Genomic DNA, 17,891 nt, shown 5'->3' on the forward strand with positions numbered 1-17,891 from the left:
TCTTGTTTTACTATTTTTGGTACACACTCGGCCAATCTGTTTGCTAATAGTTTTGCTATTATCTTGTAATCTGTGTTAAGTAGAGATATTGGTCTATACGATGCTGGTGTTAGTGGATCTTTCCCCGTCTTTGGTATTACTGTAATTATTGCTGTTTTACATGAATCTGGCATGTTTTGTGTTTCTTCAATCTGGTTCATTACTTCCAGGAGAGGAGGAATTAATGTCTTTAAATGTTTTATAGAATTCTATTGGGAGTCTGTCCTCTCCAGGTGTTTTATTGTTCGGTAGCTTTTTTAATAAAACCATTTGAAATAGAGGAAATACAGGATATATCAATTTGTTTTGCTCCTCTTGCAATTTCGGTAGTTCAATTTTAGCTAGAAACTCATCTATTTTGTCTACCCATCTCACTATTAAATACAGATTATAATAGCCAAAGCACTGCTGAGAGTTTGAGCAAATATCTCCCAAAATGAATAAATTCCAACTTGGGAAGATTATTGAATATAATACATCTGGCACAACCCAGAGAAGATCTGAGTGTAGTAGTATTTCTGGATGCAGAAAAGGCCTTTGATAGATTAGAATGGCTATATCTATTTAAAGTCATGGAAAAATTTGGACTGGGACCAACATATATTAATTGGGTAAAAACATTATGTTCTAAACCACAAGCATGGATCATAACAAATGGCCAAATTTCATTGACATTCCCCTTAAGAAGGTCTAGCAGACAGGGTTGACCACTGTCCCTGGGGTTGTTTGTATTTGCTATTGAATTATTAGCAGAATATATTAGGAATGACCTACACAAAGGGATTCAAGGTGGGCCAAGATGAACACAAAATAAACCTATTCACAGATGATATGCTATTATACTTGAAAGAACCAGCTGAATCATTGCTAAAATTGCAGGGGCATAATCTCTAGATACAAGGTAAATTTGAAAAAAAGTAGCCCTGACTGATTGGACTATGAAGAGGGGTAGTCTCAAGGGGCAGTCTCAAGTGGCAATCAGGTAGTTTTAAATACCTATGGATAACAACAAATAGAGATTTGGGAAACTTATACAAACTCAACTATACCCCAAAGCTTGGAAAAAAGAAAAAAAAAACGAACATGATTTAAACAAATGGAGAAGCCAGCCCATCACTTTGATGGGCAGGGTAAACTGTATCAAAATGAAGGTGTTGCCGAGATTACAGTATATATTTCAATCCATTCCTATTTATCTACCACAATTTAAAAAAAAATATTAAATGGCAGTACAAGAACTTTCCTGTGGAATGGCAAAATTTCCATGGAAAAATTGACATGGGATTATAAATTGTGGGGTGGGGGGGTGGGAGGTTATGATTGCCTGACTTGAGGAAATATTACTTAGCACCCCAGTCGAGGTTCTTCCCATCTTTATTTGAAGAAAGTGAAGCACCAAAATGGGTTAACATATTATGGGGGTGGCAAAAGACTTCATTTACAAAACAAATACCAAATTAATAAATAAAAGAATGGATAGCCCCACCCTAAAACATCTGGTAAAAATCTGGAAGGAAATTAATGTTTATATCAGTAAAGAGATTGTAATATCGCCAAAAGCACCCTTAATAGGTAAGGAACTGATGCCAATGAATTTAGGTAACAAAATTCTGGCTATTTGGCATGTGATACTATGTTTTGGAAAAATTGAAAAATAAAATTTTCAAGAACAAAAGGACAATCCTAACATAATCAGTGAACCTGCCAACAAGTGAACTAATCTCTATTTTCCAGAGGTAGAATATAAACTCCATCAAATTTCCTCACACCTCCCTCTGACCATAAATCCACCAATTAACTTTTTACAGTTCTTCTCTTCACCGCCTCCATTTTAATGTTGCTTCACAATCATACAGTATTCTTCTAAATCTTTGCCAAGATCCACACGTCACACTGCCCTGATGGTTCACTTCAGATGGTTCTTGTCCCACAGTGCTTCTTCTGTCTCGCTTTGTCAAATCACTTCCTTCCACTTGTGATGCTGCTGATGTCTACTGTTTCCCTGGCTCCAACTGGTTTACTTCCATGATGCATGTCCAATCATTGCATGTCCAATCATTACATCTCCATCCCTCATGCTTCTGCCTTGAACAGAAACCCAACCAGTTCCCTTTGTCAGGCAGAACCTCCAACACATGTTGTTCCATCTCTGTAGGTCACAACAGGCCTTTCTTTTTGTTTCCTTTGCTTTTTTCTGCAACTTAGCTGGTTATATCTCTAATATTTCCAAGTTCTGAAGAACAGTTCCTGAGTTGACCAGTTTCTCTCTCCATCAAAGCTGCAAGACCTGCTGTACATTCTAGTTTAATCTGTCTTAACACCAGGTCAGACCTGTTGTAGGATCTAATACAACATTGAGTTTCAATGTTTTGTTTTCTAGCAAACAATAATGAGGCAAAATGGGAGAGATGTTATCTTGCTTTACTTAAAATATAATTATTGGGCAAATTCAGACTGACCATCAACCCAGCCAAATGCCAGTTTGGGCTAGGCCATAGGAAAACCAAAGAGAGTGCCACACCACTACCCAGAAAAGTGTAAGCCATCCAAAAATTTCCCAGGTTCCGGACAACCAGGGGACTGCAGGAGTTCGTAGGGATGGTCAACATCTGTCACAGGTTCATCCCCTTGGCAGCCCAGATCATGCAGTCATTGTTCCCCCAGATGGCAGACAAAGGATGTTACATGGGATGAGGAGTCAGAAGAAGCCTTCATGAAAGCCGAGGAAGCCCTGGCAGGCAACGCTCTCCTAGCACACCCCAGGGCAGATACTCCAACAGCCCTGAGACAGTGGATGCTTCAGGAATGGCGATCGGCAGAGTCCTGGAGCAACAGATCGAAGCAAGTTGGCAACCGCTGGCTTTCTTCAGCCCAGAGCTAAAGTACAGTGCTTTTGACAGGGAACTATTGGTGCTGTACTTAGCCATCTGCCACTTCAGATACTTCTTCGAGGACAGAACTTTCAGATCACAAACCCATGACTTTTGCTTTGCCCAGGATTTTGGACCCCTGGTCAATCCGTCAACAGCATCACCTCTCATACATTTCTGAGTACACCATGGATGTGAGGAACATCTCGGGTAAAGACAACGTGGTGGCCGTGCACTTTCCTGGAAGAGTATCCACATGCTGTTGAAAGGAGTGGACTTTGTGGCAATGGCAGAGGCGCAGCAAGAGGACAAAGATTTCCCGGTACAGAACAGCCATATTGGGACTACAACTTCGGGACATCCCAGTGAGCACAAGTAACCGCACCCTCCTGTGTGACATGACCACTGGACAGGTCAGACCCATCGTCCCGGCGGTTTGGAGACTACCAGTTTTTGACTCCATCCATGGACTAGTGCACCCATCCATCAGGACCACGGACTGGCTGGTAGCCAGCAAGTATTTGTGGCATGGTTAACAGAAGCAGGTCAGTGGGTGGATGAAGGCATGCACAACGGCAAAGGTACAGTGGCATACCAAGACCCCAATGCAGCACCTCAAGCCTACCGAGTGAAGGTTCGACCACATCCATGTGGACATTGTGGGACCCTTGCTAGTAGATCAGGGTTTCTGCTACTTGTTCACGATGGGTTGATCATTTTACCAGGTGGCCAGAGGCAGTCCCGCTGGCAGACACTTCCACGACCTCGTGCACCAGGGCCTTTATCTTGTCCTGGGTGGCACAATTTGGACTGCCTTCACACATCATATCCGACAGGGGAGCCCAGTTCACCTCCAGCCTGTGGTCCAATTTCGCCAGCCTTTGGGGTGCCCAGCTGCACCATACAACCCGCAGTCAAATAGGCTAGTAGATTGCTTCCATGGGCACCTCAAGGCTACACTCATGGCCAGACTCCATGGACCCAACTGGGCAGACAAGCTACCGTAGATACTACTGGGGACATGCACCACACCCAAGGAGGATCTCAACACCTCATCAACCGAACTCATTTACAGAGTTCCACTGGTCGACCCAGGAGAATTCACACCATCCCTCAAAGGACAACAAGACGATGCACCAGCCCTTCTCCACAAACTGAAGGAAAGAATCAGCAACCTGGACCTGACTACACCATCCCGGCATGGCACTGGAAGGACCAACGTACCCAAGGAGCTGCGGGACTGTGAGTATGTCTTTATTTGCAGGAGCCCATATCACTCTCCACTACAAAGACCATATGAAGGTCCTTTCTGGGTCGTACGCAACAACGGGGCCACATTTGAGTTGCAGGTCGTAGGCAAGACTGAGGTCTTCACCACGGACAGGTTGAAGCCAGCACACCTGGATCCGGCGGAAACACCAGCACCATGCAAAAGAGGCAGGCCATGGAAACCTACGAACACTCTGCCTCCGGGCACCACGGACAATTCCACCGGTACTGGGGGGGAGGAGTCATGTGGTGGGCCGCCACCACAGCGAGCAAGTTGGAATTCCGGGCAGCAAGCGTAACGTAAAGCCAGCAGATCGCGCAGTGGCACTGGCCCCAACAAGCAGACTGGCGGACAAATGGCTAAGGCAGCCTAAAGGCCAGCGACCCTAAAATGGTGCTGGCCCAGCTGTACAGCCAACAGACTGGGGTAGTGCGTGGGGAAGAAGGTATCGTCATGCAAGAGTGTACCCGCGCGTGGGAAAACCCATCTTTGTCATGCAGAATGTGGCATCAATAATCGGGGCAAACGGTGGGAACATGAACAATATAAAAGTCGGGCTTGAGCCCTAATAAAGCAGAGCTTAACCTGACCACACTTGTGTCATTCTTTCCTGTAGCACGCGGCTACAATACATACAAAAATAATTACATTGCTTGCAAACTGATTTCAGACCATTTAGTAAGTTTGACAAATGTTGAATTGCTTGTGTAGTTATTGTCTTTAACATTTTCTTAAAAGTACAGTACAATAAAATACTTTTTAAATAGGTTTACTGTACACAGCCAAGATGCACTGTTTCAGTTACACACTTTGTTGCCATGTTATGCACGTCCAGCATTTAAATGAGTATGGTGCACATTCCCCAACACAATGAAGCATACATCAATAGTGTTTTTGATAAATTTTTTACAAGGACTTTATTTCAACCTTTGGTAATATGGTGGCAAAATGGGTCAATCAGATAGTATAACTAGATGCAAGACAAATTTAGAACAGCAGATGAACTCCAGGTAGGAATACATTTTTTATTATGATATTTGAATTTCTAGAAAAATCATACTAATCAACTGTATTTAGACTGCAGTCAATTCGCAAAGGATTACTCTCGTGATATTCTGAATTCCTACATTGATTAACAAATTAATATTTATCATTGCCCATGACCCAGAAACATAGTTGAATTGTGCTGCACATCCACATAGCAAACTCTTGTGCCATGAGCCAATCATACAAAAAATGCGATTCAACCAATTTGTTTTGCTCAAAAAGAAAACATGGCTGAGAGGCACAAAAATGTTTTTCATGAATGTACATTTTAACATGCAATCAAAATGTAAATAGATTTTTGTTAATAGAAAAAAAAATCCCTGTTACAATCTGTACACGAATTAGATTCATGTAGTATTTGAATAATGGTCTATAGTCAGTAAATGACCACCATGGTCTTAGAGCAATTTTTATGGATAATAAAGTCCAAGCTTACCCAAAGCCAGTGATCAAATTCAAAAACATTAAATTAGATTCTCTTGAAAGCACAACGAAAAAATAATGCAGCAATTTTCAGTTTCATCTAACTTGGGTCAGCCATTTGTTTATTAAGGAGCTTCTTCATGAAATATTCACCTGAATAAAAGCAAAATAATGGAAAAAATTGTAATACCTCCTACTGATTTTTTCAACATTTTTTTTCTTGTACGAGTTCTGATCAGTTGAGGGACTGGAGATGATATTTCTAAGAATTCTGCTGGTGACCACTTTCACACACAAATCTATCAATCCCAGTCTTGGACATACTCAACAACATATATCCACAAGTACAGAATTCAAAACATTTATAACCCTCCACGTAGAGACATTTTGTTTTACCTCAGATATAAAAGACCTTAGACAATGCTTACTATTTCTGGATGTTCCCAGGCTGAATAAATAGCCTATCAACCCCATTTATTTCAATAAAAGCAATAAGACTACTTTAATTATTATAAGCTAAACTAGCAACAGAGCACATATCAATCCAAACTGCACTGCCTTTGATGCATATATATCTTTCCTCAGTTATGAAGAACAAAATCCACAGTCTTGCAGCTCCAGCAACTGATGCTTGATCCTGGTGCTTTCTGTGAGGGGTTTGTACGTTTTCCCCATAACGAGGCAGGTTTCCCTAGTTTCTTCCCACATCCTAAAGACATTCTGGTTATGGGTCAATGGCTACTGTAAAGTTCATCTCGTATTGGTGGATGATAGAGTTTAGGGTGGAGTTGATAAGAGAGAATAGTGTAGATCCAAAAGAAATAAGTTGAGAAATGAGACCGATGCTACAGACTAGATAGGACTTCAGTGTTGAATGAGAAATGTTAGCTGCTCACCTGCTTTATATGAAGAGCGTACCAAGGGTCCACTAGCAGTGAATAGGAATCCAAGCTCATTACCCACATTTTCCCAATAGTTAAACTTCTCTGGAGTTATGTACTCATCCACCTAAAGACAGTGAAGGAAATGACAATTGATGGGAAAGAATCATCAAGACCAGATACACAAGTTTTTATTCAATGTTAATGAATTGAGAGAAATCAACTTCTGAAGTGCAGCAAATAAGGAACTCAAAGCTGATGAGACTCAAAAACCATTAGAAGTCAACAGTGGAAAATCTTAAAATTTTCAATTAATAAAAGATAGTGAATGGAATGAAAGTGCAAGCACCTAAAAGGACAATTCAAGGACTGTAGTATCAGAAACTAAAATGATTATGCAAAAGCTGTTCAGGACAATAACTACACATTCAGACTTCTCTTAACTACAGTACAACTATGATTATCCAAAATCAGATTCTCCAAAATCTTTTTTAAATTTCACAAAAATCAGAAATTCTCATTTATCCAAAAATTTTTTCGGAGCCGAGCTGACCAAGGTTGTCGGGCTCCCAGCAGCAGTGGGGACCTCAAGCTCCTGGGCAGGAGCGGGACTCTCGGGCTCCCAGCACAAGCGGGGCCTCAGTGGGGAAGTGTCAGTGATTAGCGATGGCCAGCATTTTTTTTTGGTGAGAACTAAACATTATTTTAATACTTAAAAAACCGTATCCTGCTGTTTGTTGCTATTTAACCTTTGAAACAAGTGATTTGCTGTTGCTACTGGGCTGTTTTTAAAAAATGACCGGTTCTCCAAACAAAAATTTTTACGAAATGGGCCCGGTCCCGACCATTTCAGATAATCGGAGTTGTACTGTATTTGATTTGAAAACTACACCAGGGACTGTAGTCTTTGGCTTAATAACAGAAAGTTGAAGCAACCTCTGAAGCTAGTTTTCTGTTACACTAACAGATTTCAGATTTATTGTCCGAGTACATCATTGGAGATGATGTGGCACAATTTTATACAAGGAGGAATATGTAAAAATGTATCATTCAAATTAAACTGTGAACATTGACTGAAAACACCTCAGCAGTTACTTATTTCTGAATAAATTTGAGTACCAAAATCATGTAAAAATATACAAATCAATAATACTTTAAAATTATATAATATATAATTTGTATAATATACAAAATATTCTCATTTTATAATTATTTATACATAATTTTGATACTCAAAATTTATTTAGAAATAAGGTGAAAGAAATATTTAGCCTGTATTATAAAAGACTGCCCCTTAATGCGCAGAAAAGATTTTAAGATTTCTTTGGAAATTCTCCAGTTCACAAAATAAACCTGTTACGCTTCATCAAGCATTCATATTAAGTAGAAGTCAATATAATCTGAAAATAGGAACAAATAACAAACATTTGTATACATTGTTTCATTCTCAATTTATAGACAATTCCAGAATAAATACAACTTTAAAACTGCGTGCCTTTTTTCCTACTGCAGTAATCTGGTATTTGATTTAAATCTGGACTGATGAGGAACTATTATCCAGTTGCTGATCATCTTGATATGACATTAATAATAACTGACTCAACAAATAATTACTAGATTCCATGAAGTGTCCCAACTTTGCCACAGCACCACCATGGATAAATGAGGTGAGAAAGCCAAGAGCAAAAATTTAATTCTGAATCTGGAGTTTTAAAATAGTACTGTGGTTGAGTTAAGGCAGTTTTAACTTGGCATCCAGCCAACAAACAGGAGTGCTTTACACAAACAGCAAAATACAATAACGTACCAACATCATCATAATTATTAGTATGGGCACTTGTCAAAAAAGTGTTCCAGGTTGACAAGGATCAGAGTGTTTATGCAAACTCACCAAAATGGCCTCACATTATCAGAACATTCTCAATAAAAGCATCACAATTACTTAGAATTTTTTCAGTGTCCATTATATGTACCTTTAGATGTCGTTTGGTCGGTTGCATGTACTGTCCCAAAGTTACACAATCCACACCAGCCTCTCGTAATTCTAAGATACAAAACAAAAGATTATCTGTGTGCTCATTATCAGAGACTAAAGTTCTGTATAATCAGTGTCTCCCGTGATGCACATCTATTTGAGAATGAAAAACAACTGTGATGCTTATCTTAACGTCTGTGTTTTGAGTTAACCTTTTTGAACAACCAGTCAGTCCAATGAAATACTTCTATTTGCCAGTTCTAGAACAAACCAATGCAGCACACAGTGCATATCATCTTAAATGTAACTTGCTGAGGTTTTGACACCTTCTCCCAAACCTACAACCTCTACCACCTCATAGGTTGAAGGCTTCCAAGTTCCTCAGCACAACTCATCCTGATCTTCAAATGTAGAGCTGTTACTCCATCATCATTAAATTCCTCTACCAGCTTGGTGAGGGTACCTTCATTAAATATCAAGGCAATTTTTCCATAAAGGATCATTAAAGATCATCAATAAAATGTTGGGGTAATCTTGCAAAGTCCACAACTCACAAATGGTTAGAGGGACATATCTTATTCTGCAAATGAAGTGCTAACTTGCTGGGTAAATGATTTTACAATCAAGATGTCAACAATGATAATTACATGGATACTTTAGCATTACAAAATGTTGTGAGAACTTCATAGATCCATTATTCAGCAAAATTCAGCAATAAAATCATGGCTGATGTACCTTGGAGTCACTTCCAAGCATTAACTCATGTTACTTGATTGGAGTAAAGATGTCTAGATAACAAATGCACAGGAAGAAAGAGTGGAAGGTGGAATGAGGCGGATGCAAAGGGATGAGGCGAGTTTGGGATGAAAAGAGGGTTTAATAAGCATATCAAAGCACAACTTTTGCCCTCCCAGATGAAATTACCATTTATCCAACACTGAATGTCAGACATGCATTCTGATAACTTAGAAACAGTAGAAAAATTGTTCAGATTATTTAGAAATATATATTCAGTAATTAGTTTGTTTACATGAAACAAACAATTATATTAAGTAATGGAAGATGCTTAACAAGTTTAAATTCCATATGGAATATTTTGGAGAATTAAGAACAAGAACTCTGCACTGATATAAATGCAAAATAAAGAAACATAAGGAACAATTTGTACACATTTTCTAAATAGCATGATTATTTAAAGATAAGAAGCTAAAAGAAACAATTAACAAAATTCAAAATACCGCAGATGCTGAAAATCTAAAAGAAACCAAAAAATGCTGGAAACAGTCAGATCTGACAAAGGGACTTCAACCTAAAAAGAAAACTATTTTTCTTTCCACAGATGTTGCCTGACTTGCTGTGTTTTCCAGCATCTGTTGAAAACAACAATTAATTCTCATGATATTGATAATTACAATATATCATTCTTGAACAAGTTGTTTAGAAATGAAATAAATAAAATAGTTCACAGTCATAGAGCTTCACAATGTGGAAACAGGGACCTCAGTCCAACTGGTCTACATCAATCAAATTGTCTCCCTAAGCTCGTCCCATTTGCCTGTGTTCGGCCTATAAACCTTGAAACTTTTCCTAACAGTTATAGAGCTTTAGGGCACTTACTTTACCTGTTTTTGTACTCTGTTCTCACCTTTCAGTGTTGCATGTACTTGTTCATCTGTCTCACCAAGTCCCAACATTAAGGATGTTTTTGAAAGAAGACCAGGTTTTACTTTCTTTGCAAGTTTTAACACATTCAGTGATTGGTCAAAATTTGCCCGAGGATCCCGAACAAATCTAAGGAGATAAATAGAACAACAAACAAGTATCAGAAACCTCAGAACTGTGTCGCACTCACATTCCCTCATCATCCCTGTACTCACCAAATTGTAATGGCATGACTAAAATTTAAAGTTCATGTCCTTTTCAAATAGCTGGCCTCTTCCATTTCTAATCTACACAGCTTTCAGTGGTTCCCCCTAATGCCAGCCTCTTGAGCAGATGGATTTAACCAGTTAAACCAGCTCTCCTTAATCTTTTATCAGCTGTAGCTCTAAAACTCTGCTCAAAGTTAATGGGCCTCTTCCCTGCGAAGCAGTCAAGTTTGGTTTCTTCCGTAATTCTCTCATACCGATAACATTAAAAATATTTATGTTACGAGGTGAAAAGAAAACAAGGCTTTTACTTAAATGTACTGTGGCTCCCAGGACGGCCATAAGGCTTCCATTGAGAATGGCTGATTTAATCATTGGGGATGAGGTTGCGTGGGGGTGCTCCAGCCCCAAGTTCTAAAACACCTCCCAAACCTGTCCGTCACTTTCCACCTTTCAAATGCTCCCTAAACAACGTTTTGATCAAACTTTTGTTCATCTATCCCAATATCTCTTGGGTACTTTGGGTATTATGTTTGATAACATTCATGTGGAAAAAAATGTTTCCTTTACTGGAAGTAGGTATCATGAACAAGACCAGTATTTATTAGCCATCCTTAATTATCTGGATGTGATGTCTGAAAAGGAGGTCACTCTCTGAAAGTGGGCATTCAGGACAGATGAGAAGAAATTTCTTCATCAGGATGAGAATAAATCTTTGGGATTCTCTGACCAAGAGAATAACGAAAGCTCAGTTGGTCAGTATATTCAAGAGAGGTACATTTTTAGAAGGGAATCATGGAATATGGGGTTGGTACAGAACAGTGACAGTGAGGTAAAGATCAAAATGATTTTACTAAAAGATGGAGTAGGCACAACCAGCCAAATGGCCTATTCCTGCTTCTATTTCTTATGTTCCTTTGTATGTTTTTCCTGATGTGTGATCGTCAAAACTCTGGTTGTGGACTGACCAAAGCACTACAAAGCTGAAGCTTTATTTTTTCACTTTTGTATTCTGCTCTCAACATATTAAGGTTAACATTCACTATTACCCATCTAAAACCTGTGCATTACAACCAAATCTCTTTATTATTTCACAGCTCCTAGCTGATCCCCCAAACTGCTGCCCAGTGCTGTACTTCATCTCTCAGGGCTGCTTCGACTCATTTGTTCAGTCATTTCATAATTTCCAGTTTGATGGGTTAACAGATGGACCAACTGTGATTTAAATGTCTCCATTTCTTGTTACAAGTCATGTGGATGGTAAAAAATCTGAAGCACAAGTACACATCTGTGGAATATTTTGATCAGACCAGCAATAGTGTTCAGTGTAGACTCCTCTTTGTTTTTAAATATCTCTTCTATATTGATTCACCCAAATTTCACCATGCTCTAACTTCCCTGTGTAATGGTATTGCTTTTCTTGGTCTTGACACAGTTTCTCCCCCCATTATTTATGATTGCTGTTGTCACCACTTATCCACGGTTGAATTTCCAACATCAGTGAATATCATACATTTTAAATTAAAAAACTGAAATGTGATTATTTGAAGCATCTAACATCACTAATACCATATAGGTTCTATTTCTTTTACACAAATTATGTAAAATATTTTTATGAAACCATGAAGCCAAAGAGATTAATAAGAAAATGTGATCATCAAAACAGATCAGGAAAGATCTTGCCTTTGAAATTACCTTTCAAAAAATATTCTAATATTTTTGGAAAGTGCTCTTAAAATAAAATTCTTTTTAGTTTGATTACAAAATTGTATAAAAATACTATTCATATCATCTCATTTGTTAAAAATGTATTAATTTATATTTTCCACTATTCTTAACTTCTGTATGGGATATCAAGAAATGTTGACATCAAAATCCATGCAACGATTAGGTTAAGTTTAACATTCATTTTTTTAAAAATCACATATAGGAAGAAATATGTGTATTGTATTGTCAGGTATAGACACAGAAGAGAATGAAATGTACTGATGTAGTGCTCGAATAGTTTGATCAAATAATAAACATCGACAAACTCGTACCTCTGCAATTCCCTGACAGTCTCCACATTGTGTGCGTATACATCAAGTCCTGAAACTGCAACTGTTTCAACAGATTTTAGGTCACCTCTGAAGTCGGGGGTCAGGCATTCCACTATAATTTTGGAATTTCTACAGAAATATTTGCAATATTATATATTGCATGGATGACTTGACAAATCACAAGACCCACTTACCAAAATATATTGCCATAAGTATTCAAAATGAAATAATTTAATGGACATGCCAGTTACAGTTGTTAATAAAAGCAACAATAAAAGACAAAGATTACTTTAGATTTGAGCAAATTCACCATACATGAAAATGAAACATGACCACAAAAGTATAAAGTTAAAAATAACTTCAGGAGATTTTGATTAAGAATGGCTAAACTGATCCAATTTAACCGCATTTATGACTTAAACATAAAAGCATATATTCTTGTATTAGGTAAAGGAAGTTAACTTGCAATTTTTTTTAAAACCTAACATGGATGACACATTATTCACTTAAATTGGTGCAGACTAGAAGGGCCGATATGGCCTGTTTCCGTACTGTAATTGTTATGGTTATATGGTTAAGTAATAAACTCTTCACCTTTCTTTTAACTGTGATACTGTAGCTGCAAAATGTTTTGCTCCACCATCTGGAAGATCTACAGAAAAGCAGCAGGAGATGGAACAATAGTGATTTTACGACACCTTAACCTATTAATCTACACCATATTTATGCAATGCAATGCACCACATATGAAGGTGCTCTAAAGTTCCACACACACTTGTCATTATCCGGTTATAAGAGTATTGGGGAAACAACTTTACAAACATCTCTTGTGGCAATCACCTTTCTTCACATTTCCATTTTTTATTCAATCAATTGAGCTTTCAAGAATTGTTTGTAGGGCAGTATTTCAATCAATTAATTTTAATATTGCCAATAATAATATTGACATATTTCACACTCACCAAGGCTATATGAGTACCTGTACTGGATAACTCATTTGTTGTCAACTTGTGGAGAATGTGGATGGAAAACAAAACCCACATAAACCTTAAATGCCCATGAAAGATCATTCTTGTGTTCAAAATCTATCCATTGCAAATGTCATGTGTTCCATTTAATGCATTAGTCCAGGGGTGGCCAACCTTTTAATTTTTAATTTAGACATACAGCACGGTATTTCGGCCCACGCATCTTGTGCTGCCCAATTAACCTTTATCCCTGGTATGTACTCATGGGCCGAAATGGCCTGCTACTGTGCTGTATGTCAAAATTAAAAGGTTGGCCATCTGTATTGGAGAATTTAAACCATGCTTTTGCTCCTGCAAGGCTGAGAATCAGTAACCTGGTTGAGACTCAGCAGACATAAGCTAAATTCCACCATGGGGCCCAGAGATGCAGTTATCTGACAAAAAGACATCTGTGTACCAAGAACATTTAATCTTCCTGCTTGTTTTGGTCACAGACTTTCAGGCAGAGACCTAACCTTGACGCAAAATAAACCATTGTATTCAAAGTGATAAGCTGAAAGTTGTGTTATTCAATAGAAGCCTAGGCATGCTAGCTTATCTTTCTTTTTGTGCTGGGATTAGGTGCTTGAATAAGCAGTTTTTGGGTAATATAAGCCATGGTCCCGCTGCTGAAGTTTGAGACTCTCCGAGAGGTGGCAACATCTCTCAGCAAGAAGAAGAACTTCTAGAGTCCAGCCAACGTCCCAGTCGAGGGAGGTGGAGAAGCTGCTACCGGTGCCCCGAGAACCTACTACAAGTGTGCAGTCGTTGCCTCGCTTCGGCAGTTGGGACCAGTCCAGGCGTTGATAAGTATAATTGGGAAGGTCTTGCATATTGTAGTTTGATATCAGCTTTAGAATTTGTAATAAAGATTTGTACAAACTGAAGTGCTCTTGGCGCCTGTGTCTATTTTCTTTCGGTAACTCAAACACTGTGACCAATCTAAAACGAACAAAGTGAGAGGTACAAGTTTACCCAAGACACCATGCCTACATTAGGTGATGCTGCAATTTTCAGAGTATGGAGCTGTACCATGTAAATTTTTTTGAGGGGTCAATTGAGAATTTTTCCCCTCATACGATTTAATAACTATAAAAACATGGTATTGCATAGAATGACAACCAACTAATATCTATTTCAAATTCCTCACAACAAATAAAAAAAAATCAATGAAAACATTTTTTCTTAGGCAACTCACCATCTCTGTCCACTGAAGTCAGCACAACATAGTCAAGGCCCCATTCAGCTATTGCATTTGCTGTGTTGATTGGTTCATCAGGATCTAAAGGTGGAGGCTTACGACTGGTTTTCACTGAACAAAATCTGCAGCCTCTTGTGCAGGTGTCACCCATTAACTAACAAGGGTAAATAGTACACAAATACAGGTAACTTGCAAATTTAATTTTATTTATCAAGTGATTTAAAACAAATTACAAATAAAATATCAAAAGTATTTTAAATTATAAATCCCTATGTTCATGAATTCACAAAATACTTCAAAAGACCAATTCTGTGTGAGCCGCATGTTAAACACCAGAATAAATCAATTTCACATTTGTCTTCTCTTTAATATGGCATATCATATTGACAAGACCCCTAAAGAAGATATCAATTTACACTTTACTAATACTTCAAGAGGAAAGTGCAATAAAATCAAAGCTGCTGTGTCATTTTATTCACAGAGTTGGGTTACAGCAGAATCACTGCAGCAGGAAAGAAACTATCTATTCACTCCCACTGGAATGTATATGACATATGAGGACCTCAGGTGAGGACAGGATCAATTTAACTGTTTCTGTCGAACAAGATCATCTCACTACTTCAGAGTTGTGCCAATGTGTATCATACAAAATTATTAGCTTTGACTGAAGAGGTATGATTTTATATATATATATATATATATATATATATATATATATATAATATCTAAATAATATATTAAAGGAATGGTTCAGCAGGAAAAGACTACAAGGCAAAAACTTTCAAATATAAACCTGAAGAACTTTTAATATTTAGACATTCTGCATAGAAATTTCAAATTAAAGGCGAGTAATTGGAGAAATATTGCTGAATGGCACTCGTTTATTTGAAACTGTTTGTAAAATAAAGACAATGGAGAGAGACAAGGTATTGTTTCATTAGACAGGTAATGCAGTCTGAAAAGAAGGGTGGAAGAGCAAAGGACTAACCCATGGACCAAGAAATTGCTTTTTCAACACTTTAACAGTATTAAAACAGCACTGTGCATCTTTTTTTTGTAACTTTAAAAAAAAATCGCACTATGAACCATACCAACAAAAATATGTACAAATGTTTCTCATTTAAATATACACAGCAACATTTTCCCTTTTCTCCCCCTACCCTCCCTCCCCCCTCCAAAACCAATAAATATTAAACATATGAAATACAAGAAAACATCTTCACACAAAAGAAAAAAAGTCGTGTCGACTACTTTTACACATTAAATCTGATCATGTTTATCTTCTTATCACTTTAGGAGATGGAGGTCCGAGGCCGACATTTTCTGTCATATTTTATATATGGTTCCCAAATTTGTTCGAATAATGTATATTTGTCTTTTAAATTATATGTAATTTTTTCCAATGGAATTCATTTATTCATGTACTATTGTATTTTCAGGCTCTCTTCCATTTTCCAGGTTATCATTATACATTTTTTTGCTACTGCTAAGGCTATCATAAATAATCTTTTTTGAGCTCTATCCAATTTGAGACCTAGTTCTTTACCTCTTATATTATTTAAAAGAAAAGTTTATGGATTTTTTGGTATGTTGTTTTTTATGATTTTGCTTAATATCTGACTTAGCTCTTCCCAGAAAGTATTCACTTTTGTGCATGCCCAAATGGCATGTATTGTTATTCCAATTTCTTGTTTACAGCGAAAGCATCTATCCGATATTGTTGGGTCCCACTCTTTTAATTTCTGAGGGGTGATATATAGCCTGTGTAACCAATTATATGATGTTTATTGTGTTCTTCACAGTTCCAGTACATAGCTCTTCCCATATTTCGTTCTTTATCTTTATGCTTAAATCTTTTTCCAAGCTTTGTTTAGGTTTGTACCTTATTTCATCATTTTCTTTGCATTGCAGTTTAATGTACATGTTTGTTATAAATCTTTTCATTATCATTGTATCTGTAATTACATATTCAAAGCTATTTCCTTCAGGTAATCTCAATCTGCCTCCTAATTGGTCCTTTAAGCTTTCAATTGATGGTATGCAAACATTGTACCATGAGTTATTCTGTATTTGTCCTTCAACTGTTCAAATGTTATTAAATTATTTCCCCAAAAAACAATTTTCTATTCTCTTGATTCCTTTTCTCTCCCATTCTCTAAAAAAAAGTTGTCTATTGTAAAAGGGATTAGTGGATTTTGTGTCAATAGCATTTTTGGTATTTGTTAATTTATCTTTTTTTCTTTCTACATGTATCTTCTTCCATATTTTAAGTAAATTATGCAATACTGGTGAGTTGTTATATTGTACCAGCTTTTCATCCCATTTATAAAGTATATGCTCCAGTACCATTTCTTCTATTTTATCGAGTTCCATCCTAGTCCAATCCGGTTTTTCTCCCGTCTGGTAAAAATCTGATAAGTACCTTAATTGCACAGCTCTGTAATAGCTTTTGAAGTTTGTTAATTGCAATCCACCTTGTTTATATCTCTCCGTTAATTTGTCCAACACTACCCTCGATTTTTTTCCCCTTCCATAAGAGCTTCCTTATTATTCTCCTTAGTTCTACAAAGAATTTCTCTGTCAAGGGAATTAGTAACGTTTGAAATAAGTATTGCAGCCGTGGGAATACATTCATTTTAATGCAGTTCACCCTCCCTATCAACGTTAGCACTGTGCATCTTAATGCTGCTTCTACGTCCCATAAATATCACAATTTAAATTAAAGCATAGTTTTATCAGGTTTTTCACAGAACCCAATTTACTGGTGTCATCATGTATTACTCTATTATAATCTTCTACAACTGCCAACATTCAATACGGCAGCCCCAACCCTGCCAACAAGATTTTAAGAGAATGTACACTTATTACAAACAACACTCTTCCATCTACTGAATGTTATAATGATGTCAGGGGAGGTGTGAAATTGATTGGAAAGTCTGGAAGAATATTCTATAAGTTATGCTCCTTTCAGAAATTTACCAAGAAACAGAAGCGAGGACAAACTAGGTACCCTGATAGAATATTGCATGGAACTGAGATGTCAATGGAAATGTTCAAAGAAAGACAAGCGGAAACAATAATTTATTTAGCAATCACGTTTTTTTAAGGTTATTGCACCTTACCATTATAGTGGCTGTGGCTGTGCCTCTTTCTCCTCCCCAGCATTCTCCAATATTTGGACATCTTGCCTCTTCACATACCTAAAAGCAAAAACCTTATCTTTCTCTTGCAATCTTCTTATTAATCATATTATAGGTTATCAATACATGAA

General features: G+C 37.4%; 1 protein-coding gene across 2 annotated transcripts in view; it reads right to left on the reverse strand.

The window, feature by feature from the left end:
- Positions 1-5,068: 5,068 nt before the first annotated feature.
- lias (lipoic acid synthetase) overlaps positions 5,069-17,891 on the reverse strand; it is a 45,041-nt gene continuing 32,218 nt past the window's right edge. For both annotated transcript variants that reach the window (XM_069924903.1, XM_069924902.1), the window contains exons 4-11: positions 17,743-17,820; positions 14,618-14,774; positions 13,007-13,064; positions 12,413-12,541; positions 10,151-10,296; positions 8,504-8,574; positions 6,546-6,657; positions 5,069-5,802 (exon numbers count right to left, since the gene is read on the reverse strand). In XM_069924903.1, coding sequence (XP_069781004.1) covers positions 5,750-5,802; positions 6,546-6,657; positions 8,504-8,574; positions 10,151-10,296; positions 12,413-12,541; positions 13,007-13,064; positions 14,618-14,774; positions 17,743-17,820 — 804 coding nt within the window. In that variant the 3' untranslated portion in view covers positions 5,069-5,749. The remainder of the gene's footprint in view (positions 5,803-6,545; positions 6,658-8,503; positions 8,575-10,150; positions 10,297-12,412; positions 12,542-13,006; positions 13,065-14,617; positions 14,775-17,742; positions 17,821-17,891) is intronic.

The sequence above is a fragment of the Narcine bancroftii genome, chromosome 3 (genome assembly GCF_036971445.1).
Source record: "Narcine bancroftii isolate sNarBan1 chromosome 3, sNarBan1.hap1, whole genome shotgun sequence".
NCBI lineage: Eukaryota > Metazoa > Chordata > Chondrichthyes > Torpediniformes > Narcinidae > Narcine > Narcine bancroftii.